Consider the following 27,158-nt stretch of genomic DNA (forward strand, 5'->3'; position numbering starts at 1 on the left):
CCCCCTTCCCCACCCTCCTCTTCCACCCCTCTCTTCCACCCCTCCCCCCTACCCCTCTCCCCTACCCCCTTCCACACCCTCCTCCTCCACCCCTCTCCCTGCTTCCCCACCTCATCCCCACTCAACCCCCGCACTCTGTCCTCTCCAAACCCCCTCCTCACCCCTACCCCACCCTGCCCCTCCCCTCCCTGCGCCCCCCCCCCCGGTGCCTGAGCTGATGCAGTGTGTGTCTGTGTTAAACCCTGCCAGATCCGGGGAGGGAAGCTGATGATCACCAACACACGGAAGAGTGACTCTGGAAAATACGTGTGTGTGGGCACCAATATGGTGGGCGAGAGGGAGAGCGAGGTGGCTGAGCTGACCGTCCTGGGTGAGTGTGAACACTGCAGTCTGGGTCAATCCTGTCCAGGTCAGTGGGGAGGGTGACCACTTCAGAAGAGAAGCAATTGGGATGCAGGCGGTAGAAGTGTGCACTGGACTGTTGGGTTCTGAAAGTCGCTTAAGGGGATCTTGAGGAAAGCTGTGCCCAAAGAATGTGTTCTGTTATTATTTTTATTCCCTGGACCCTCATCTGTACAGAATAAAGTAGCCAGGTATTGACGCACTGCCCTGCTCTTTGTGCCCACCTCACTGTCATGCATTTGTTGATAACTGATTTCCTCTCAACTAAACTCATTGCAATGATATGTTAACAATCCCCTTCCATTCTCCACACACACACATACAGCACCTGGCCAGCTGAGAGTTTGCAACAATTATTTTTGGTTCCAGAAAAGCATTTCATGGGATGAAGACAGCACCAGAAGGCCCAGCATTTATTGTCCATTCTTAGTTAGAGTCATAGAGTCATACATCGTGGAAACGGATCCTTCAATCCAATCTTCCATGCCAACCACTTTTCCTAAACTGATTTAATCCCATTTGCCTGCTTCTGGCCCATCTCCCTCTAAACCTTTCCTATTCATAAACCTATCCAGATGCCTTTTAAATCTTGTAATTTTACCCACCTGCAATATACTCTGGCAGTTTGTTCCATACAAACACCACCTTCTGTGTGAAAAAGTTGCTCCTTAGGTCCCTTTTAACACTTTCCCCTCTCACTTTAAACCTGCACCCTCCAGTTCTGGACTCCCCTACCCTGGGGAAAAGACCTGGTCTATTTACCATATCCATGCCCTTCATGATTTTATAAACTTCTATAAGATAACCCCTCAAGTTACAATGCTCCAGGGAAATTAGCCCCAGCCTATCCAGCCTCTCCCTGTAGCTCAAACCCTCCAACCCTGGCAACATCCTTGTAAATCTTTTCTGAACCCTTTCAAGCTTCACAACATCCTTCCTATAGCTGAGAGATCAGAATTGAATGCACTATTCTAAAAGTGGCCTAACCAATGTCCTGTACAGCCGCAACATGATCTCCCAACTCCTATACTCAATGCATTGACCAATAAAGGCAAGCGTACCAAACGCCTTCTTCGCTATCCTGCCTACCTGTGACTGCACTTTCAAGGAACTAAAACATTAATCCCCTCTGTCCTCCCTTGACAGCGATAGCCTCATCTGTTGAGTGGGTAGTTCTGTTTTTATTTGGGGTAGTCTGTGGTAGTTTTGAGGATGTTTTCTATGCTCTGTGCCTCTGTTCGTTCTCTCCCCAGAGCGACCATCCTTTGTCAAGAAGCCAAGCAGTCAGGTCCTGCTGGTGGATGAGACGGTTGAATTTAAGTGTGAGGCACGGGGAGACCCCACTCCGACAGTACACTGGAGAAAGGAGGATGGTTTGTTGCCGAAAAGCAGGTACGGAAGAAGCTTCTGACAGAACTACCAATGGCTATCTATGGCATTGGGAGGCACTACACTGCACTCACCGCTCTCAGCAAAGGAGGAACTCAAACTTTCATTTCTCTAATGCCCATCTCGGCCTCACTACATCCCTAAGTTGTTTAGTGCCAATGAAGTACAATGTGAAATGTAGTCACTGCTGGAATGCAGAAAACACTTCAGTCAATTTGTGCATAGCAAGGCCCCACAAACAACACTCTGATAATGAGCAGACCAGCTGTTGATGGGTAAACAAGAGAAAACTCCGCACCCTCCAATTAATCTCAGAAGGCAAACACTGAAACTGTTCGAGCTCCCATCGTCAAAGTAACACCCTCCGACAGTGCAGTGCTCCCTCAGTACCGACCCTCTGACAGTGCAGCACTCTCTCAGTACTGACCCTCTGACAGGGCGGCACACCCTCAGTACTGACCCTCTGACAGTGTGGCACTCCCTCAGAACTGACCCTCCGACTGTGCAGCACTCCCTCAGTACTGACCCTCTGACAGTGCGGCACTCCCTCAGTACTGACCCTCTGACAGTGCGGCACTCCCTCAGTACTGACTCTCTGACAGTGCGGCACTCCCTCAGAACTGACCCTCTGACAGTGCGGCACTCCCTCGGTACTGACCCTCCGACAGTGCGGCACTCCCTCAGTACTGACCCTCTGACAGTGCGGCACTCCCTCAGTACTGACCCTCTGACAGTGCAGAACCTCCTTAACGTGGAGTGTATAAAATTGGGAAGAAGGAAATAATGTGTGTGCGTTTAATTCGATTTGAGCTTTGCAACCAGGTTAGATTGAATAAGGTGGGATTGTTCTCCTTGGAGAGAAGGCTGAGAGGAAATCTGACAGAGATTTTCATAATCACGTGTGATAGCGGAGTCCACTATGTGGTATGTGATAGCGGATGTGTGAGTCCATTCAACGGACTGCAGAGTTTAAAAACCAGGCGGGAAAACACACCAACGCTTCATCGGAGGCTGCACTGACGATATTACCCAGCATGGTAATGAAACATCTGCGGAACAACAAACCAGTTTGGCGAGCCAACCAACCTTAACATGTGTGATCGTACAGAGTAGATCGGGAAAACTTGTTCCTGCTTGTAAAAGGAACAAGAATGAGAGGGGCATTGACTTAACATTTAGTGTAAATGAAGCAAGGGTGATGTGAGAAAAGAACGTTTTCACTCAGCCAGCTGTTAGTGTCTGCAGTGCACTGGAAATGTGTGGAGGCAAGTTCAAATGAGACATTCAAGAGTGGCATGAGATAGTTATTTGGACTGAAACAGTGTACAGGAAGATGGGAAAGGCAGGAGATTGGCACTGAGGGATAGACCTGTGCAGACACGATGTACCGAATGGCCTTCCTGTGTCCTGTAATTATCCTGTGGTTCTGTGAAGGTGCTTCCATGGACTCCTCTAAGGGAAATGAGAGTGAAACTGGGAGACGCTTTGTCCATTTGTTTTGCAGCCTGCCTTAGACTGAGGGCTGGTGCCGGTGAAATGGAGCACTGCAAGTTATCCCTTTGTTTAAAAGGAGAGCAAATGCAGGCCATTCGGTTTCACCACGGAAGTGAGAAAACTTCTCAAAACAATATTTTGGTCCCGGAGATAGTAGGAACTGCCGATGCTGGAGAATCTGAGATAACAAGGTGTAGAGGTGGATGAACACAGCAGGCCAAGCAGCATCAGAGGAGCAGGAAAGCTGACGTTTCGGGTCGAGAAGCGTCTTTCTGAAGAAGGGTCTTTCTGAAGAAGGGTCTCGGCCCAAAATGTCAGCTTTCCTGCTACTCTGATGCTGCTTGGCCTGCTGTGTTCATCCAGCTCTACACCATGTTATGTAATATTTTGGTCCCAGCAGGTTCCTGGAGAATCGTGTTCTCTGTCCAGTGATCAACTCTCTGCCTTATCCAACCAACCTTCCTCCTGACACATTCTCCTTCCAACATCCCACCGCCACCACCACCACCAGACTGACCCCCCACCACCCACCCACCCAATAGGATGTCGTAGAGTCACACAGTGTGGAAACAGACCCTTCAGTCCAACTTGTCCACGCTGATCATGTTCCCAAACTAAACGTCCCACTTGCCTGCGTTTGGCCCATGTACCTCCAAACCTTTCTTATTCATGTACTTATCCAAATGTCTTTTCAATGTTGCAAATGTACCTGCATCCACCACTTCCTCTGGCAGTTCCTACCACATATGAACCACTCTCCATGTAAAAATATTTCCCCTCATGCCCTTTTTAAATCTTTCTCCTCTCGCCTGAAAAATATGCCCCCTAATTTTGACCTCTCCCACTCTAGGGAAAAGACCTTTGTCTTTCACCTTATCTATTTAGGGCAGATCTTATGAGAAAAGGTTGAGGGAGCTAGGGCTTTTTTCATTGGAGTGAAGAAGGATGAGTGGTGACTTGATAGAGGTGTCCAAGATGATGAGAGGCATAGATAGGGTGGATAGCCAGAGACTTTTTCCCAGGGCGGAAATGACTATTACAAAGGGGCATAATTTTAAGGTGATGAGAGGAAGGTATAGGGGAGATGGCAGAGGTAGGTTCTTTACACAGAGAGTGGTGGGTGTGTGGAATGCGCTGCCAGCACTGGTAGTGGAGTCAGATACTTTAGAGACTTTTAAGCGACTCTTGGATAGGCACATGGAGGATAGTAAAATGTAGGGTATGCAGGGTAGTTTGATCTTCGTAGGATAATAGGTCGGCAAAACATTGTGGGCTGAAAGACCTGTACTGTGCTGTACTGTTCTATGTTCTATATTCTATGCCCCTCATGATGCAGTGTACCAAAAATGGCTTCAGCAATGTCCTGTACGGCCTCAACATGTTGTCCCAATTCCTATTCTCAAAGGCCTGAGCAATGAAAGCAAGCGTGCTAAATGCCTTCTTAAGCACCCTGTCTACCCGTGATGCAACTGTCAGAGAATGATGTACCTGAGCTCCTTGTTCTACCACACTACCCAGGGTCCTACCATTGACTGTTAAGTAAATACCAAAATGCAATACCAATGTGTCCCTTGGCAATGAGAGGTGCTGTTGGAATGTCTTGTGCTTCGTTGTCTCTGTTGGATTTCTCCAGCCTCTCTGATCTGTCTCTCGTCTGCTCGACAGGTCTGAGATCCAAAGGGGCAACACGTTGGTCATTCGACACGTCACAGCAGCTGATGTGGGCACCTACACGTGTGTGGCCGAGAACATGGTGGGGAAAACCAAGGCTTCAGTCACACTGACGGTGCACGGTGAGTACTGCACAACTCATCAGGCTGAGGGAGGGAACACGAGCGCACAAAGCAGTGGGGAGAGAGAGAGATACAGTGACAGACAAGAGACTGGATAAGTGAGAAGGAACTGGGGCGGTGGAGTGCTGAGAGAGGAAGTCACAAAGAGAGCAAGGAACAGATAGAGAGGCAGAAGGAAGATGGGGAATTCAGAAAAGAGAGACTGAAAGGGCAGAGGGAGAGAGAGAGAAACAGAAGGCTAGCTGCAGAAAAGCTTGAGAGCCTAGGGTGAGAAAGCGACAGAATGACTGAAAGGAGAGATAGAAAGAAAGGCTGATGAGTGGGAAGGGAAAGAGAGTGAAAACCAGAGAGGGAGAGCACAACAGAGGAAGGAAGAGAGAGAGAGAGCACAAAGAAGGGTTGAGAGAGAGAAAGCGATGGAGGGACAGCAAGAGACAGAGAGCATGGAGGACTGAAAGAGATACACATATACAGAGTATGAGAGAGGGAGAAAGTCAGTGAAACACAGGCATAGGCACAGACACACAGGCACGCAGGCACAGACATACACACACAGGCATACATACATACATGCATTCACGCACACACATGCACCCATGCAGGGACACCACATGTATGAACATATATTCATACACATGCACTCATACACAACATACATAGACACACATGAGTACACTCACACCCAGATACACTCGTGCACACAAGCACGCAGACATTTCCACTCAAGACTAAACACACACACACAAACACATACACACACATACACATGCACAAACACATGCACACAAACACATCTGTACACTCAGGCAGACACACACATGTACACTCAGGCACGCACACATGCACACGAGAGAGAGGGAGCTGGAATGGTTTCTAAACTATTGTAACTTTACTTCAGTATTTGCTGATAGAGGTTGCAGATTCCTATCGGTGGCAGTCTGAGTCTGGCTACAAACCTCTCATCTTTCTGTCCTGTAATCAACTACTTATCACAGATACTAATCAGCTCTGATTGTAGGTGTGATCTCATTCAATAACCACGCAAGACTCTCAACCTTCTACCCTGCTCTTTCTGTCTCAATTTGTGTGCATGTCTGCTTGCACATGCTTCTGTGTGTATCTGTGTGCAGGTGTTTAAGGAACGAAAAGGACCGACAATTATAACCTTTCACAACTGAAGGACATCTCAAAGTGTTTTACAGCCAATGACGAACTTTGTGCCCCCACTGTAGTATCGGAAACGATGCAGCCAAATTGCACTCAGCAAGTTCCCACAACACTGCAATGCGACAGTGACCAGATTAACTGTTTCTGTGATGCTGCCAGAGGATTAGATATTGGCCAGGACACAAAACAGGACTAAAGTGAAATATGGCAGAGGCTGGGAATCTCAAAACAGAGAATATAGGAAATGCTCAGTTGATCAGGCAGCATCTGTTGGGGAGGTGATGGCCCATGGTATTATTATTAGATCATTAATCCAGAAACTCAACTAACGTTCTGGGGACCCAGGTTTGAATCCAGCCCTGGCTGATGGGGGAATTTGAATTCAATAAGAAAAATGCTCTGGAATGAAGAAACCATTGCTGATTGTCAGAAAAATCCATCTGGTTTGCTAATGTCCTTTAGGGAAGGAAACTGTCATCCTTACCTGGTCTGGCCTATATGTGACTCCAGGCCCACAGCAATGTGGCTGACCCTTAACTGCCCTCTGAAATGGCCTACCAAGCCACTGAGTTCAAAGTTAACTAGGGACAGGCAATAAATGTCAAGCAGCCAGTGACAGTGATTAGCCCACAAGTGAAAAAGAGACTGAATGGGTGCCCCAACGGCTCAGTCATTGGAACTGCTGACTCACAGCTCCAGGGACCTGTGTTCGATTCCACCCGCGGGTGACTGCGTGGAGTTTGCACATTCTTCCTGTGTTTGCGGTTCCCTCCAGGTGCCCCGGTGTCCCTCGACAATCCAAAGATGTGCAGGTTAGGTGGATTGGCCATGCTAAATTGCGCCATAGTGTCCAGCAATGTGCAGGCTAGGTGGGTTAGCCATGGGAAATATGGGGATCGGGTAGGGGACTGGGTCTAGGTGGGTTCTGTTCAGAGGGTCGGTGAAGACTTGATGGGCTAAATGGCCTCTATCTATGCTGCACAGATTCTATGATTCATGTTGAATATGACTTTTAGAGGGCAAAAAAGTCTTGATGTGCGATGAAAGGGCCAAAGTAGTGTTAAAAGTTGGTGCTCAGTGTTTGCAAGGTAGAAGACAGTATGGCAGACAATGGCAGCACCGTCATGAGCATCAGGTTTCCGAACCATGTCAATGTTACAACTGACCTGACATAGTTCTATCCTTTGTCTGCTTCAGAGTTCCAGTGAAGCTAAGTGCAGGAGCAAGGAACAAGCAGTTTCCAGCCTTTTGACTCATCAATAAGTTTAACAGTTTCAGACCATCGGCTCTCAATCCTTTGTTTTACTGTGTGCTGGCCCGAACCTTGTTTTTCATATTGCTTCGTTCAAACAGAGCTATTGATGATTCTGCCATGAACACTTATTCTGGAACAATGCTTTGTTCCTTTATTACAGCTTTACTTTTCCATCCATCAGGCAGTGATGTTGTAGTAATGTCCAGGAACTTGAAATGCAGAATCTCCCGACTCATGTTCTGGTCACATGGGCTCAAAACCCACCGTGGTGGAACTTAAAAAATCTGGGATTAAAAAGTTAGCCTCATGATGACAACTGTTAATAGTTAAAAACCTATCTGCTTCACTAGAAAAGAAAATCTAGTGGCCTACAGATGACCCCCACCATTTGCCTTCCCTTTTGATCTTCCTTGCCTCTCCACAGCATAAGTCCCATCACAATTCTACCTGCAGAGGGTAGACATCTCACCTAAAAGATGTCACCACTGACAGTGCAGCACTTCCTCTGTACTCTGCGCTGATGTCTGAGAATGGGATGTTCAACCCACAATCATTTTGGTATAGAACCAAGAAAGCTAACAACTGAGCTACTGCTGTAGTGCGTGCGTGTGTATGTGTGTGTGTGTGGTGTGCATTGTCACATCTGTCTAGAGTGTGTGTGTCTGTAGTGTGTATTTGTCTGTACGGTGCATGTGTGTCTGTCTCTAGCATGTGTTTGTATGCCTGTTTGTAGTCTGTGTGTGACTGTCTGTAGTATGCATGTGTGTGTCTGTCAATTGTGTGTATGTGTGTGTCTGTCAATTGTGTGTGTGTATGTATGTGTGTGTCTGTTAATTTTGTGTGAGTGTGTGTGTGTGTGTCTGTCTGTAATGTGTGTGTTGATTGTAGTATTTATGTAGTGTGTTTGTGTTTATCTGTGTGTAGCGTACATGTGTATAATTTGCATGTCTCTCTGTAGTGTGTGTGTGTGTTTGTCTGTAGTATATGTGTGTTGTGTCTATGTGTGGAATATACTAATTTCATCAAATCCTTAGGCTCACACTGTCTTTAATGCAGTGACCGTTAGTCAGACACTGATGCTACTGCTGTGGAGAGCACCCTTGAAACATGTCCCCCGCCACCAAAACTCATCTCCCCTAGCTAGGTGAGGCAGCAGCCCTGGTGTCAGGGAGCGACCGTGTATGGTGGGTTTTCTGGACGTGCTGGCAGTATAGCTGTGGTACCAGACTGGCAATGGCGGGCCTGAAGTTCAAATCTCACCATAGCTGAAAGGAAACAAAATGGAAGGAGGTTATTCAACCCCTCCAGCCTCTTCTATCATTCTAGATCACAGCTGATCATCTACATCAGTAGCATATTCTTACATTACCCTATATCTCTGATGCAAATTGAATCAGGTTAATGAACTCCCCTCCTAACAACAGTGAGGTCCTTAGAATCCAAAGGCTTCAGTGGTTAAGAAGGCAGCTCATGGCCACCTTCTCAAAGGCAATTGGGTTAATGCAATAAATGCTGGCACAGTCAGTGTCAGCTATGAATGAATAAAACAAAATTCTCATTAATTTCTCCAATACTACCTTTTCATTACTTTCTAGCAGTTCCACACTCACACTAGATCCTTCGATCACAATGAGTGAAGGGAAATGTATTCAGTCTTCCTCTGAAGACCAGACACATATAAGGTTACTTACATAATGCTACTTACTTCTCTATTTCCTGTAATAAATTCCCCTGCCTCCATCTGTAATGCACCCACACTGTCTCTGCTAATCTTTTCCTTTTAAAATAACTACGGAAGCTTTTACAATCTGATTTTATTGTTTCTTGCTGTTTTAAGTTCATATTCTAAGTCTTCCTTCGTTAATTTCTTAGATCTCCTTCACAAAATACTAAAATTCTCCCAGTTCTCAGGTTTACAGCATTTTTGGCAACTTTATAAACTACCTTCCTTGATCTACTATGATCCAAGTGTCCCTTGTTAGCCTCAGTTCTCTTGCTTTTACCTGTTGGATTACCATCTTAAATGAATATATGATATTTTTTAGAGAAGTAAGCATTGATTCTTTAAATGTGACCCATTGCCTCTTCATTGTCAAAATGTTAATGTAGTTTTCCAATCCACTATAGCTACCTTCCTCCACATACCATTATAATTTCCCTTGTTTGTAGTGAAACCCTAGTTTACAATTGAATTACATCTTTATCAAACTTAATGGAAAATTCTGTGATACTGTGGTACTGAATCCAAAATGTTCTTTTGCAACATTTTTTTAGCCATTTCTCATTGCATTGTAGTAGATCTACAATAGTCTGTGCCCCACATGGTTCTTGAACATGGTTCCTCAACACATTCCAGGAATTCTTCCTCCATGGTATGGGTTCTCATTAGATTTATTCAGTCTATATGTAGATTGAAGTCACCCCCAATTGTTGCATTCCCCTTGCTTTATGCACCTTTAATTTCCTGACTTACACCAGACTCACTACTGTTTAGTGGCTCATAAACCACTTCTACCAGTGTTTACTATCTGTTGCTGTTTCTTTAGCTCTACACAGACTCTTCATCCCTTTCTTCTACCTGAATATCACCTCTCACTAATATAGTTATTCCATTCCTCATTATCTCATTGAACGTTACAGAATACTGGGAGGCCTAAATAGAGTGGACATAGGGAAGGTGTTTTCACTAGTAAGAGAGACTAGGACCTAAGGGCATAATCTCAGAGTGTAAAGATAACCCTTTAGTAATGAGATGAGGAGGAATTTCTTCAGCCGGAGGGCGGTGAATCTGTGGAACTCATTGCCACGGAGGGCTGTGGAGGCCAAGTCATTGAGTGTATTTAAGACAAAGATAGATAGGTTCTTGATTAATAAGGGGTTCAAGCGTTATGGGGAGAAAGCAGGAGAATGGGGTTGAGAAACATATCAGTCATGATCAAATGGTGCAGCAGACTCAATGGGCTGAATGGCTTAATTCTGCTTCTATATCTTATGATCTTATTACGAGCATAATCCTACCTCATTTTCCTATTTGCCTGTCCCTCCTAACTGTCATACTCACTTTAAGGTCTTGGTCACCTTGCAGCCATATCTGCAAATTGGCAGTTAAAATATTCCCTTCTATTTCAGTCAGTGCCATCAAATCGCCAATCTTGTTTTTATTTAAATCACCTTCTTGTTGTGAATGTTGTTTGTGTCAGATAAAGTACCTTAAGGTGAAAAGAGTGAAAGGTGGAGAAGTTTAGGGTGGGAAGTTCAAGTGGCATGGTGGCTCAGTGGTTAGCACTGTTGTCTCACAGCGCCAGGGACCCGGGTTTGATTCCACTCTTTGGTGACAGTCTGTGCGAAGTTTGCACATTTTCCCCGTGTCTGCGTGGGTTTCTGCCAAATGCTCTGCTTTCTTCCTACAGTCCACAGATGTGCAGGTTAAGTGGATTACTGATGGGAAATGCAGGATAGGTTAGCTGGGTAGGATTGCCCATAGTGTTTGGAGATGGGCAGGCTAGCTGGATTAGTGATGGGAAATGCAGGGTAGGATAGCTTAGTAGGGTCCTCTTTGGAGAGTTAGTATGGGCTGAATGGCCTGCTTCCACACTGTAGGGATCCTAGACAACTACAGGCTATTGTTAAAGCAGGCCCTAGACAGCACCCTAAACCCTGAGCATTAACCATTTGATTTTAGGTTTCATGCCCTACCTTTCCCTTCATGTGAAAGCAAAGCAGTAACGTTATGTAAAAATGTTTCATTTCCTTGCTGTTTGAGAGATTTATTTGTATGTTTATTTATAGCTTCCTTTATTCCTCTCAAACGAAATGAGACATAACAAAGTTTCACTGACTGATAAGTTTGACCCTTGAGAATACACAAGGTCTGAGATCCAACCTGATAGGTTTGAGGCACAGATACATAAACAGCTCATTCCATTTGTGGGAACTGACTTGGAAACATTTGCAATTTACCTTCAGCATTCTGGCTGAGGGTGTTAAATCACGGTCTTGTAGCCTGTGTGTTGCCTCACTGAGAACAAATGTGCCTTGACTTAGAGGTCCCAGGTGTCACCACAAACAGTGTGGAGAGTGGGGCCATGATTATATTACTGGGCTCGCCATCCAGATGCCTGCACTTAGAATCCAGTTTGAGAATTGGAACTCATTTTAAATTCACCTTCAGTTCTCCTTTCCAGTCAGCTGCCAATCCCTGGAGGAGGTGCAATGCTTGGATACTCTACCAGAAACAGCCAGGTTGATTGGTGCATACTGGGGACAGGAGAGTTTAATGCTCCATGTTAGATGTTCTGCCTGGAAAGGGATGGGGATGTGAGGACTTGACTCAATGAAAGATACTTTTCATTAGCCTGCTCAGATATGTTATGATAGACTTGTGAAGCAGGTGGTACTTAAACCCAGTTAAAAGGTGAGGATGTTGCTGTTTGACTGGAGCCTCATCTAGGCCAGAACAGGTAAGGATGGCAGTTTCCATCTGTAAAGGGCATTATTGAACCAGATAGGGTTTTATGACAATTGATGATAGTTTTGTGGTCATCACTGAGGCTTTCAATTCCAGATTTTCAAATTGAATTTAACTTTTGCCAGCTGCCATAGTGGGATTTGAACTCAATATTCCCAATATTATGTCTGGATTAACTTTAGATTACCAGTATAGTCACATGAAACATTGTAAAATGACTCATTTACACCTGTCAGAAACGGCAGATAACCATACAAACGGATTGTTCTCTGCAAACAAAACATGTTTAAGCCCTGGGCTTTTTGTTTTATTTATCAGGAAGTATAAAGACTGTATTGTTACTTCGTCCATGGTAACACTTTGACCAATCAGAGTCAACTGCCAACCAATCAGCACCTTTTGTCTTGTAATAGAAATAGTTATGATTTTTTGAAATTGGCATTCTTGAATTAGTTCTGATAAAGACATCTCGGCAACACATCTGTCTTTTCAGCAGTATTGGAGAGTTTGATTAATCAGAGCGATCAGTCTCTATTGGTGTGTCTATAACAAGCCTGGACATGATGTGTAGAAAGCCTTTGGCTGTGGAGAGACATGGAAACCATTTGGTTCCCCCAAACATTCACTGTGACTGAAACTACTAACATACGACACCCCTGAATGCTATTTCTGTCAGAAATCTCTCTAATGATGGCCGCTTGTCCCATTTTAACCTCTTTCAAATCGCGGTCAGAGTCACGCTCAGTTTGCTGAGATTTAGTTAAGTATATCTGTATATTGTGATGGTCATTGACGATGATGCTCCTTTCTCCTTAATGCATGAGGTGTCTTTTCTTTCTCCACCAAATAATTCTGAGCAATTAAGCTTGACTTCTTCATTGCCCCAAAGACTAAAAAGCTCAGTTACACAGGTGTTTGAGAGGCATGAGTGTTCCTGAACAAAAACAGAAGTTGCTGGAAGAGCTCAGCAGGTCTGGTAGCATCTGTGAAGAAAAAAATCAGGGTAAACGTTTCGGGACCGGTGACCCTTCCTCAGTTCGAAACGTTAACTCTGATTTTTTCTTCACAGATGCTGCCAGACCTGCTGACCTTCTCCAGCAATTTCTGTTTATTTTTCCTGGTTTACTGCATCCGCAGTTCTTTCGGTTTTTACGAGAGTTCCTGATCTCAACTGCTGGGACTACTGCAGTTGGCGTCAGTGCCCCAGGATTGTGGTGGATAGGACCCCCCGTGGTCGCATGGGGAGATCAACGAGTTCCTGACTTCCAAAACAGAACCTTCCTGGTTTAAGACTTTGAACCACACTTCACATGAAGTACAATCAGAGCCTCATTTCAATGTGCTGCAACACATAGAAAATGGGAGGCATCACCGATATCATTGTTTTCAGTGCACAGAAGTAAAACTCCCAAAAAAAAGAGAAATAAGGCCATACAAAAGCCTGCAAGTCCAGGTTGGCCCCTTCCCCTGCAGCATTCACTGGTATGAACAGTTCCCTTTGAGCTTTAGGAGCAGGATGTCCTGGAGACTGCAGTTCCACAGATGTAAAAAACATGCACTCAGCCAACACCCAACAGGCATATGCAAAATGCACGTGAACATAACACATGCCCAGAAGTACACACCAGACTTATAACGGTCTAACATACATTCTAGCATCAAACGTGCTTGTAAATACAGAGCCAACACAAACCACACATGCAAACGTAGAGCACACAAAAAGAAAACAGGATACACTATGCAGAATACAGGTTGCCCTAGACTTAGGAACTTCTGATTTATGAATATTTGGCTTACAAATGCTTGTATTTACAACCGAAACCCCATTTTACTATTAATGTTAAGGATCTGATACAACATTCGATTGGACTTACAAACAGATATTATATATTGTATTGTGTTCCAATTTGTGTACAAATGAACGTACTCAGGAATGGAACCTATTTGTAACGTGGGGACTACCTGTAGGCAATTATACACAAGGACAGTACAATATTCCAGCACCTAAAGATGCAGGCACAACATGCACATACAGTCAGCCACAGAAACAGAAGCACTTTTCAATTCATTAAGCAGGCAATTGTTAGGTGTGATGAATGCAAATAGTTTATGTCTATTTATATCTATTCTGCAGTGACAATACATTTGAAGCCAGGTTACAGAAAATGAGCTGCATGTTTGTCAGATCGCTGCAAGCTCGGAGAAAGAGAGATGCTTGTATGAACTGTAGCTTTGCAGGGCGAGTTGCGACAGGCATGAGGAGACACTGATCAAAAAAAGGACTGCAGACTGGTTATTTTAAGTGCTACAAACAGTGCATGGCCATTGAAAGAAAGGGCACCTCTGTCTCACATCCATTCGAGTTACCCTTTTGATTTTTTTTTGTTTGATGTGCTTGCGCCACTTCTTGTTTGCCTAATTATACGTGACCAAGCTTGAGCCTATGAAAACACTCGTGTCTTTAAGCTCTTAACAAGCCCAGCTCTGTGAGGGCCATACAACCCAGCCCTCTGTGCGGCCATGCACTGCTCAACCTGCTTTCTGGGCCACTGTACTGAAATAGCTCAAGATCAGCCGATAACCTGCAAACTCTACACGCAGCTAAAGCTCAAAGAGCTAGCTTCTTGGAACAGAGCAAAAGAACACTTGGTGTGAACTAAATCAGAAGGCACACAACACCAGGTTATAATCCAACAGGTTTATTTAAAATCACAAGCTTTTGTAGGCTTATGATTTTAAACAAACCTATTGGACTATAACCTGGTGTCATGTGACTTCTGACCTTGTGCACCCCAGTCCAACACCAGCCTCTCCACATCATAAAATAAATCAATCAGCAAAGCTCTGGGGCAAGGACTGCAAGTTCCAGCTGTGTTTTGCATTGCCTCTTCCTCTTTCCATGCAAACCCTGCCTCACTTCCCCCACTCCCAATTCCCTTAACCTGATGCTTTCTTACATCCTCCATCCCTGAAGGGAAGATTCTCTCCTGGATCACAGATCAGGAACAGGCTGTGCAATCTAATCCTTGTTCCTATTAGATGTTGGAGGTTGAGTGCAAGTAGGATACCTGATTCCAGAGGAACATCGAAACAGGAGGAGGCCATTCAGCCCCCTGCCTGTTCTGCCTCTCAATCATGGATGACCTGTATCTTACCTCCATCCACCTTATTCTTCAAACCCTCACGCAATAAAGACCTGTCAGACTTAGTTTGGAAGTTTTCAATTGAGTCCCAGACTCAGCAGGTTTTTTGGGGTGGGTGTGGGGAGGGGGTTGGAGGAGAGAAAGTTCTAGACTTCCACAATCCTCTGTGTGCAGAAGTGCTTCCTAACCTCCGCTGAACTACCAAACTCTAAATTTACGATCATGCTTCCTTGTTCCTAACCTCATTGGGAATGAATTCTCTTCCTGTCTCTATCAAATGCTTTATTCAGTGTAAACAAGATAATCAGATCACCCTTAACCCTCTTTATTCAAGGGAATAAAAATGTGTTCTTTTGATGAATGTACACTGCATGCCCTCAGGAATAAATATATCCCCTCTTAAGTGAGGTGCCCATAATAAAATGTGGATCTCTGGATTCAGTTTCCACTTAGGTATGTTCTAAACCTGTCCAGAGATGTTATTATACATCTCTGGAGCAGTGGAGCTCGAACCCAGGCCAAGGTGTGAATTGACAGTTTAGTTAGATAAAGAAACATAGTACCATTGCATAAGATAAGGTGGGGTACAATCCCACATCTGAGAACTTTGCATTCTTAATTCAAATCAATGAAAGTGACCACAAAGCAATTGAATGATTGTTGAAGTGCAAATCTTCCACAACATCACTATGCCTATAAACGATGGAAAGAAATCTGCCATCCTGACCCATTTCCAGCCTAGATATGACTCCAATCTCACATCATCCTCACCCGTCCTTAAAGTAAAACAGAAAATTGCTGAAGAAACTCTGCAGGTCTGGCAACATCTGTAGGGAGAGAAACAGAGTTAATGTCTAAAGTGCAAGATGACCCTTTTTCAGAAGTGGTTGACTCTTAACTACCCTCTGAAGTGGCTCCCCCAAAGATTCTGAGTTGTGTCAAAAGGCCCCGGTTCAAGATGAATCTCACCCTCATCACTACAAAGGGAAAGTGTCAGATGGATAATGGAGAATGTAAGATGTGTATTGCGTGTAAAGGCTGCATGAAATGGCACAAGCTGTCTTGTTGTTGATACTGTTGTGAATCATCGTGTTGTTTCATTTATTCATTTTTGACCTGTTCTCTTTTGTTCCAGTTGGGTCAGTTGGTAAGTTGAAATCTCATCTGCCATTCTCTGCACTTCATGCTGATGGGGAATCCCAGTCTCAGTGTCACACTCATCCAAACCTTCCATCCTTCATCAACCAACCACCAACCGATCCACTTACCTGCTTCTGTTGTCCCTTGGTAACAGTGGGAAACAACGGGAAGTGTTATTATTTATTTAAAAACTGAGAAGGAAGTATGAGTAATGATGTTCAGAGCAAGAAGGTAAAAATATGTCTTACGTCATTGCAAAAAAAAACACATTTCTCCACAGGTTTCGACATGGAATTGGGTAATTGAAGGTTTTCAACAAGACTTTGTAGTTTTGAGTGGGCAGAAGGTTAGCAATTACTCAATTTATATGGAAGGACCTTGAGTGGGATAGATGCCAGATCCTTAAAAGTGAAAACAAATCAAAAATCTTGCATTTATCTGGCATCTACCATGACATTTTACAGCCAATAAATGCTGTTGAAGTGTGATAACTACATTAAGTAATGTGGTCATCAGTTGATAGCAAGTTAAGATAAGTGAGCAGATGATCTATTTTTAGCGATGACGGTTGAAGGATAAATATTGGCCTGGACACAAGGGGAAAACTTTTCTGCCTTTCTTTGAAGTGTTGCCAATGGGATCTGTTGCATCCACCGGAGATGGTTTCAGAATAAAGCCTGATGCAGAATACAGCATATCCCTCAGTATTGCATTGGGGTCCCCAAATGTGTTCTCAGCAAGACCCTGTACAATGAAGCATAAGCTCCCTACTTTTGCAACCAATTCCCCTCACAATAAAAGATGGCTTTTACTAATTTTCCTAATTACTTCCTCTACCTACCGACTAAACATTTGTGAGTCATTCAGTAGGACACCCAGATCCCACTGCGTCTCAGGGCTCTGCAATCTCTCATCATTTAGATAATATGCTTCATTTTTATTCCTCCTACCAAAAATTTCTGACATAATACACCATTTATCAGATGTTTGCTCAGTCACTTAACCTATCTATATCCTTTTATAGCTTCCTTATATCCTCTTCACAACTTATTTTCTTGCTGTCTTTGTGTCATCAGCAAATTTAATAACCATATTTTCGATCCATTCATCCAAGTTGTTTATATAAATTTTAAAGAGCTGAAGCCTAAGCCCCGTTCTTGTGCACTACCTTGTTATACTTTGTCAACCAGAAAATGACCCATTTATGCCAACTCTCTGTTTCCTGTTAGCCAGTCAATCTTGTAACCATGCCAATATGTTACCACTCTTTATTTACCAGAAGCCTTTATTTTCCCAACTAACTTTTGATATGGCTCCTTATCAAATGGTTCTAGAAATCTAAATACAGTGCATCCACTAGTTCCCCTATATTCACAGCATGCATTGCTCAGAGAGTCATAGATTCATAGAGATGTACAGCACGGAAACAGATCTTCGGTCCAACTCGTCCATGCTATCCTAAATTAATCTAATCCCACTTGTCAGCATTTGGCCCATATCTCTCCAAACCCTTCCAATTCATGTACCCATCCAGATGCCTTTTAAATGTTGTAATTGTACCAGCCTCCACCACATACTCTGGCAGCTCATTCCACACACCCACCACCCTCCATGTAAAAAAGTTGCCCCTTAGTTCCCTTTTAAACCTTTCCCCTCTCACGTTAAACCTATGCCCCTCTAGCTTTGGACTCCCCTAGCCTGGGGAAAAGACCTTAACTTTTTAACCCTATCCATGCCCCTCATGATTTTATAAACCTCTATAAGGTCACCCCTTCTGCCTCTGACACTCCAGGGAAAATAGCCCCAGCCTACTCAGCCTCTCCCTAAAGCTTACACTCTCCAACCCCAGCAACATCCTTGTAAATCTTTTCTGATCCCTTTCAAGTTTCACAACATCTTTCCTATAGCAGGGAGACCAGAAACGTATGCACAATTCTAAAAGCGGCCTGACCAATGTCATGTGAAGCAGCAACATGCCCTCCCAACTCCTATACTCGATGCACTGACCAATAAAGGCAAGCATACCAGATGCCTTCTTTACTACGCTGTCTATCTGTGACTCCACCTTCAAGGATTTTGTTCGGCAACACTTATTCAATAAACTCCAATTTATTGGTTACACATGATTCCCCTTTCACAACATCATGTTGACTCTGCCAGATTTCCAATGCCCAGCTGTAACATTCTTTTAGAAAATACCTTCTAACATCTTCCCTTTGACAGACATTAAGCTAACTGGTTGAAGTAGGAATTATAAATTAATCCAGTTTAATTCCTGTGGAGATTTAAAGGTGGTAGGCTTTGTTATGGGCCCTATCATCAGTTTCACTAAATTGAATCCAGTGTTAAAATAAAGTGGCACCAAACACATGAATTTTAAAAAATCAATTAATCACCATTTTTTAATGGCATTTGGAAAAAGTGCAACAAAAAGTTCGGAAATATTTTTCAGCAAGTTGTTGTGATCTGAACCATGCTGCCTGAATGAACAATGAAGGTGGATTCAATAGATTTTTTGAAAGGGGGAATTTTGGATAGATGCATTAAAAGATTAAATTTGTAGCACTGTGGGGAGGGGAATAAAAAGGGAACAAATTGGATATCTCTTTCAAAGAGCTAGCACAGGGACAATGGAGTGAATGGCCTCCTGTTGTACTGTCTGAACCTCTATGGGTAGCAGTTGTGGAAAACCACTTTGATTGTGCCACTTGGTTATAGTGCATTCTCACAGCCACCTGCATTCTGCCAGTCTGGACAACCCATTCAATCAGCACTGAGGTGCTGTATTTTACAGACAGTGTGTTCCCTCCAGGTTAGAGAGCTGGGTGTCAGGTGTGTCTAGTACACACTTGTGTGTTTCTGCATCTACCTGTATGTGTGTGGGCATACGCCAATGTGCATTTATATGTGTGTTTGTGCACGCATGCGTGCTTGTGTGTGTTCACCCATGTGTTTGAGCACATGTGCGCTTGCCTGTGTGCATGTGCACTTTGGTGTGTGTTCACATGTGTGCTTTGTAGGTGTCAGTGCTTATGTGTGTGTCTGTATTTGTACACACTTGTGATTCTGTGTCTGTACGTGCATGCGTGTGTGTGTGCACGCAAGTGAGTGTGTGTATGAAGTATGGAATACAGCAGGAGGCCATTTGACCTATCAAACTTCTGCCAACTCTTTCTGGGAACTGTATACTCAGTACCACTCTGCTCTTTCCACATATCCCTGCAGTTTTGTTTTTCTCCTCTAGGTTTTTATCTAATTCCATTTTGAAGACTGGTGTTGAATCTCGGTCCAGCATATTCCAGGTCTTGAACGTTCATTTGAAAAGCTCTTGCTCACTTTCAACCTGCATCCTTTGGTTATTGAACCTTTGGCTATCAGAAACAGCTTCTCCTGGTTGACCCTCACTGAATCCTACGTGTTTTTAAATGACTTGATCAAATTTCATCTTCTCCTTCTCACCTCTATGGAGAAGAACCTCAGTTCTCCCATTCCCAGTCTATCCACACAGCTGAATGCCCTCAGACCTAGAGCTATTCTTATGAATTGTTTCTGCCCTCTTCCCAAATTCATCAGGCTCTTTCTGAAACGCAGTGGCCATAGAATGTATAGCCAGAAGCAGGCCATTCAGGCCATCTAACCTGCCCTGCTATTCAGTGAGATCGTGGCTGATCTGATAACCCTGAACTCCACTTCCCTGCCTTTTCTTGATAACCCTTGATTCCCTTCCTGATTAAAAATCTGTCAATCTCAGTCTTGAGTATAGTCAATGAGCCAGCCTTGAGACCCTCTGCAGTAAAGAATTCCACAGACTTGCTATCCTCTGAAAAGAAATCCTTCCTCACTTCTGTGTTAAATGTGCAATCCCTCATTCTGAGATTATTCCCTCTGGTCTGAAACTCCAGGGAGTACAGACCTAATCTACTCAACATCTCCTCATAAGACTGTTCCTCTATACCCAGGATCAGTCTGGTGAACCTTCTCCTGAACTGTCTCCAATGTCAGTATATCTTTCCTGAGCTAAGGGGCCCAAACTCTTCATAGTATGGTCTGACTAGTGACGTGTATAGTTTTAGCAAAACCTCCCTACTTTTATACAGCAGTTCCTTTGAAATAAAGGCCAACATTCCATTTGTCTTTGCTATTACACATTGAACTTCAATGCTAGCTTTTTGCGATTCATACACAAAGACTCCCATTGCTCTGTCCTGTGGCACTCTGCTGTCTTTCTCCATTTAAATCATATTGCCAGAGCTTGACCCAACTCTCCAGCTGAGGCAGAACTAGTGATGGTGATGCAATGAAATACGTTCTATTCCTGGCCTAAATTAATAACCTGCAATGCCCACACTGTCAGGAGCCACTGTTCTGTGGAGAGCCTACTGAATCACTATGTCTTTATATCTCCCCTTGATTGAGTTTTTCTTTGACTAAGGTTAGGGTTAGTGAGGGGAAGAGTGATGCTGGGGGCATTGTTGGTGAATTAACTCATTTTTAAAAATGAAACTGGATATTTTAAACTTTTGAGCTTGGAACTAATGGAAAGTAAATTGAAGGTGAGGTAGAATAGACTTAACTGGAAGTTGCAGCATGTTGTCACCTGCAGACAAACTTTCTTAACCATTTCAATCATTCAGATCTAAACAACTGGCCCAATAACTGGGGACAATGATTGTTTAACACAGCAACTTGTTCTGGTCTGGAATTTGTGATTTAATTGTGACCTTTAAAAGGGAATTGGATAAATATTTAAGGATTATCTTGTTCCAGGGCAATGGGGTAGAGGAGGGGAACTGGGATTAATTGGATAGCTCTTTCCAAGAGCTGGCACCATTACAATGGGCCAAGTGGCCTCCTTCTGTGCAGTTCTGCTAAAGAAATGGCCCAGATACTGATGGAACGAATGGCCTCCAGTGCTATAATATTCTGTGATTCTATGTTGTAACTTGTGATGGTTCTTGTGGTAATTCCCCCTCATCTCTCTTTCTCTCTCTCTCTCTCTATGCCCCCACTCCCACCCCCACTTTCCCCTATCACCAGCTCCTCCACAGTTTGTGGTGAAACCGCGGGACCAGATGGTGGCTGTGGGGAGGACAGTCACGTTCCCCTGCGAAGCAACAGGGAGCCCTCAGCCGGCCATCTTCTGGCAGAGAGAGGGAAGCCAGGTGAGGGCACTGAACTGGGCTGTGGGGGGACAGGTGGCATTGCACTGAACCACAACATGGCAACTTGGGTGGATGGCAGAGTGGAGTGCGGAGAGGACAGGCAGAATGGGAGGAGGGGGCTGGACAGAGAGGGGTACACATTGACCCCTTTTCCTGCAGGAGCTGGTTGGTGAGACACATCTACCTGATTTTCAGTGAGGCTTGGAGAACGCTCCCATCACTGGGGAGGCTCCTTGTGCTTGAAATCTGCAGTAAATAAATCTTCCCCAGCAACTGAGGGAAATGCGTACACCTGTGTAACTCATGTGTGAATATGCATGTGTGTGTACCTCATGTATAACTGCTTACACATGTTCTGTTGTGTGTGAATGCACATGCATGTACCTCATGTAAACAGGTGTGTGATTCTGTGCCTGGATTTTTTTTTTCATGTTTACTGTTTGGGCATATACTTCAACAAGTGTCTTCATCAAAGAACTACGCGGGGAGAATTTTGTCTTTGTCAGAACCAGATCATTGGGAAGAGTATGGGAAATTCCAATCGGGATTGCGTGCGTTAAACATGCTCTGTCTTGACGCTGACCCCGACCACAGTGTAACTTTCCTCCTTTCTTTCTCCTTTCAGAATCTGCTGTTTTCCTACCAGCCTCCGGAACCTTCCAGCAGATTCTCGGTGTCTCAGGTCGGAGACCTCACCATTACCAACGTTCAGAGGTCTGATGTTGGTTACTATAGCTGCCAGGCACTCAATGTGGCTGGGAGTGTCATCATCAAAGTCTTCCTGGAGGTGACTGATGGTAAGCTACCAGTGATTTGTCCATGGGGAGTCAATTCAGTTCTTGAGTCTCTCACTGAACACTGCTGACAACACATTCCTGGGCTCGCAGAGTGGGCAGTGACCATGCTGAAACAGTACTAAGGCTCTTGCATCTGTAGCAGCTTTCAACCAGATCACAGGAGCTCAGTATCTTCAGTCCACCTCGTCCACATCTTGCAATACTGTGAAATTGTTGGAACTGGAATGGTTTTCTGATTGGGTGAGAGGCAGGAAAATAGGGTGGAGGCTCATGGCATAAACACTAGCATAGCATTTTTTTTGCAATTAATTTGTGCCATTAACTGGGGCAGATGATGGCCTAGTGGTATTATCATGAGTGATCCAGAATACCAAGCTAATACTCTGGGCTATGGGTTCAAATGCTGTCAGGAAGATTGTGAAATCTGAATTCAATAAAAATCTGGGGCAATCTGATCACCATGTAATCATTATCAGGAAAAACCCATCTGGTTCACTAATGTCCTTCAGGGAAGGAAATATGCCATCCTTACCTGGTCTGGCCTACATGTGACTCCAGACCCACAACAATGTGGTTGACTCTTAACAGCCCCCTGGGCATTTCGGGATGGGGCAATAAATGCAAATCTAGCCAGCGATGCCCACATGCCGTGAACGAATGAAAAACAGTTCTGTGTAGTAGCCAGCTGTTTGTGCCTGCTCTCAGTCCCCTTCCGACCTGCCTGTTCACCCTCACTGAGGTAGAAGCTGGGTAGATCACAGTTCACCTATCAGCTCAGCATGTAGTAGGCACAGGTCTGACAGAGAGGATAGTCGATTTGAATCCCTCACCAGGGACCTGGGTCAACCTACAGCAGTGGTTCAAGAAGGCAGCTCACCACCACCTTTTCAAGGAGAAACTAGGAATGGGCAATAATTACTGGCCCAGCCAGTGAAATCCACATCCCATGAGTAAATAAAGAAAATCCTGTGGTGAAGGAGTGCTATACTGTCGGAAATATTGTCCTTCAGCACAGAAGGTAAACCGAGGACATTGCCGGTTCTGTCTGGTGAGCTGTAAACACTGCAACACCATTTCTGAAGAAGGGTCCAGACCCAAACGTCAGCCTTCCTGCTCCTCTGATGCTGCTTGGCCTGCTGTGTTCATCCAGCTCCACACCTTGTCATCTCAACACTATTGAAAAGGAGAGTTATCCCAGACCAGCATTTATCCCTCAATCAACGTTGTTAGGAAATGTGATCGAGATAATCTGCTTGTTATGTTTATACGAGGATATAATCTCACAATAAAGGGTCGCACATTTAAGTCAGATGAGGAGGAATTTCTTCTCTCAGACGGTTGTGAGCCTGTGGAAGTCTTTGCTGCAGAGACCTGTCAAGGCTGTGTCATTAAATATATGCCATGCTGAGGTAGACAAATTTTTAATTAGTAAGGGAATCAAGGGTTATGGGAAAAAGGCTGGAAAGTGGAGTTGAGGATTATCAGATCCTCAGGGACAGGGCATCCATCAACACTGAAATCCCAGCTCCTGTTTCTTTCCTGATGTATCACCAGTCTGGGTGAAAAGGTGGGCTCAGAACTCTTGTAACCTGGCCGAATATAATGTTGGAGGTGGGATGAGGGCCTTTAATGCCACTTAATTGCCATTAAGAGCCTCAAAAAGCCTGAAGGTAGACTGACTAGCTGGTGCCTGTCTTACCCACTTTATTGAGGAGGACAGTTTGGGGGGTGGACGAGAAGGCAATGGGAAAGCCACACATTCCGTTTTCAGTGCACATCTAACATGGGGTTGGGAGTGGTGATCCCTTTGTGCCAGTTTTAGTAAGGCCTCTAGAAGTTTCTTTTTCTTTATTCATTCACGGGATGAGGATGTCACTGGTTAGGCAGCATTTATTGCCCATCCCTAATTGCCCAGAGGGCAGTTCAGAGTCAACCACATTGCTGTGGGTCTGGAGTCACATGTAGGCCAGGCCAGGTAAGGATGGCAGTTTCCTTCCCTAAAGGACATTAGTGAACAAGATGGATTCTTCCAACAATCGACAATGGACTCACAATCATCATTAGATTCTTAATTCCAGATATTTTATTGGATTCAAATTCCACCATCTGCCGTGGTGGGATTCGAACCCCAGTCTCCGGAATGCTATCTGGGTCGCTGGATTAACAGCCCAGTGATAATACCACTAGGCCATCGCCTCCCGAAAGCAGAGAGAGGTCCCTGAAGGGAGCTCAGAGTAAGAGGTGAAGAGCATATCAAACAGGAACTGCTGTAGTCTGGCCTTCCAATTGGGGAATAATGAGGCATAAGCTTAAAATTCAGGAAAGAAAGCAGGGAACAAGCAAGGTGTGGAATAACACGGTGGCCATCATTATGTTTCTCTAGTTCTGGAACAAAGTGCAAATTGCTGTTGGTGAGTTGATTTATCCTGCAACATCCTTTTTCCTTTAGGAATTCAGTACACACAGCTGTGGCGAAAGCCTCACTGAATCTGTCTGCTCCATGTGGGACTTGTTGTTCCTTTAAGCTCTCTTCCTTTTCAGACTCTTAATACCTACAGGATTCACAGTATATACAGTAGGCCTCACTGTACCCATATAGGAATCACTGTTTTGATATAGGCCTCACTGTGCCTAAAGGCCATGTCTGTCCGTAGAATCACAGAATCCCTACCGTGTGGAAGCAGGCCATTTAGCCCATCAAGTCCACACCATCCCTCTGAAGAGCATCCCACAAGACCCATCCCCCTACCACACAACCCTGTATTTCCAATGGACAATTCCACCTAACTGGCATGTCTTTGGACTGTGGGAGGAAACTGGACCACCCAGAGGAAGCCCACGCAGAGACAGGGAGAACATGCCAGCTCCACACAGACAGTCACTCAAAGGTGGAATCAAACCCAGGTCCGTGGCGCTGTGAGACAACAGTGCTAACTACTGAGCCACCATACCTCCTGTATAGGCTTCACTGTTCCTATAGGCTATGTTCCTATATAGACCTTACTGTTCCAATAGGCTATGTTTCTCTGGTCTTCTCAACTCATATAGGCTTCGATGTTGCAAGAGAGCTGCTGGTTCCAATAAAAGGCCTTAATGCTGCTATCAGGGACTGTCCTGTTTGGCTTCTCTGTATTACTTCCAGGTGCTGTGCAGCTGTGGGCTGTTAGCATGTGAGCTCACAGTGTGGGGACATTCTTCACCACATGTTGATATTTTCTCCTACAGGGATGCACCAGTTACAATTAGTCCCATAATTAGAGGTCTGTCTGGGCGACATACATTTGCAATGGCTCTTTGGAAGTTCTATGAAATTTAAAAATAAATTGCTTCCACTTGTGCAAACCTTAACCGTTTCTCTTTTATGTTTTGTTTCTGCCACAGTCATTTCAGACAGGCCTCCGCCCGTCATTCGCCAAGGCCCTATCAATCAGACGGTTGCTGTGGACAGCACTGTAGCCCTTGGGTGCCTGGCCAGTGGAACACCCCCACCCACCATCCTCTGGAGAAAAGATGGGATCTTAGTCTCCACCCATGACTCACGCATCAAGCAGCAAGAGACGGGAGCCCTGCAGATCCGTTATGCCAAGGTAAGGGGGTGTGAACTCTCATCACTCACAATCTCACCACATGCAATGCCCTACTGCTGAATATTTTTCTCAGGAAGAAACTCTCACTCTATGCAGTGGGCACAATTTATCATCTACACGTCCTGGACGATATACGGTGGCAGTGTTGATTAAGTTCACAGGTCCTTGAAAATGCAGTCACAGGTAGATAGAATAGTGAAGAAGGCGTTTGGTATGCTTGCCTTTACTGGCCAGTGCATTGAGTACAGGAGTTGGGAGATCATGTTGCGGCTGTACAGGACATTGGTTAGGCCACTTTTAGAATAGTGCATTCAATTCTGGTCTCCCTGCTATAGGAAGGATGTTGTGAAACTTGAAAAGGTTCAGAAAAAAATTACAAGGATGTTGCCAGGGTTGGAGGGTTTGAGCAACAGGGAGAGGCTGAATGGACAGGGGCTATTTTCCCTGGAGCGTCAGAGGCTGAGGGTGATCTTATAGAAGTTTTGATGTGGAGTTGCCGATGTTGAACTGGGGTAGACAAAATCAGAAGTCACACAACTCTAGGATACAGTCCACTCTGAGAGCTTGGGATTTCAAATAACCCTGTTGGACTATAACCTGGTGTCATGTGACTTCTGACTTATAGAAGTTAATAAAATCATGAGGGGCATGGATACGGTGAATAGCCAAGGTCTTTTTCCCAGGGTATCAGAGTCCAGAACTAGAGGGAATAGGTTTAAAGTGAGCGGGGAAAGATTTAAAAGGGACCTGAGGGGTAACCTTTTCACGCAGAGGGTGGTGCATGTATGAAATGAGCTGCCAGAGAAAGTGGTGGGAGCTGGTACAATTACAGCATTTAAAAGGTGTCTGTACGGGTATGTGAATAGGAAGGCTTTAAAGGGATATGGGCTAGATGCTAGCAAATGGGACTAGATTAATCTAAGGTATCTGGTTGGCATGAACAAGTCAGACCTAAGGGTCTGTTTCTGTGCTGTACATCTTTGATTCTATAACTCTACCTGTCGTCCATCATTTTAAAGACTGCCAGAGGGTAGAGAGTTTAAATTAATGTTGCACTTTGGGAAGTATTATCTTTCACTCAAGTTATTAATTCGAGACCCCAGTCTGCCATCTCAGGAATGCACGAGGGAGAGACTGGTGCAGTTGGACCAAAGGCCTGACAGCATATTAATGATGTGGATGAGACAAGTGAAGGCACTGTTGTCAGTCTTACAGATAACACAAAAAAGGTGGGAAAGCAAGTGTAGATGATAACACGAAGAGTCTGCAGTGGGATATAGACAGATAAAGCAAGCAGACAAAATCTTTATTGAAACTAAATTTCACCATCTACCATGGGATTTGAACCTATGTCACCAAAA

General features: G+C 44.5%; 1 protein-coding gene across 1 annotated transcript in view; it reads left to right on the plus strand.

Annotated features, from left to right (window-relative positions):
- Positions 1-254: 254 nt before the first annotated feature.
- LOC109913758 (roundabout homolog 1-like) overlaps positions 255-27,158 on the plus strand; it is a 58,178-nt gene continuing 31,274 nt past the window's right edge. The window contains exons 1-7 of the mRNA XM_048603016.1: positions 255-370; positions 1,656-1,794; positions 4,951-5,078; positions 16,247-16,258; positions 21,289-21,413; positions 22,039-22,210; positions 25,592-25,797. Of these exons, the coding sequence (XP_048458973.1) occupies positions 268-370; positions 1,656-1,794; positions 4,951-5,078; positions 16,247-16,258; positions 21,289-21,413; positions 22,039-22,210; positions 25,592-25,797 (885 nt within the window). The 5' untranslated portion in view covers positions 255-267. The remainder of the gene's footprint in view (positions 371-1,655; positions 1,795-4,950; positions 5,079-16,246; positions 16,259-21,288; positions 21,414-22,038; positions 22,211-25,591; positions 25,798-27,158) is intronic.

Source organism: Rhincodon typus, chromosome 11 (genome assembly GCF_021869965.1).
Source record: "Rhincodon typus isolate 14 chromosome 11, sRhiTyp1.1, whole genome shotgun sequence".
NCBI classification, from domain to species: Eukaryota; Metazoa; Chordata; class Chondrichthyes; order Orectolobiformes; family Rhincodontidae; genus Rhincodon; species Rhincodon typus.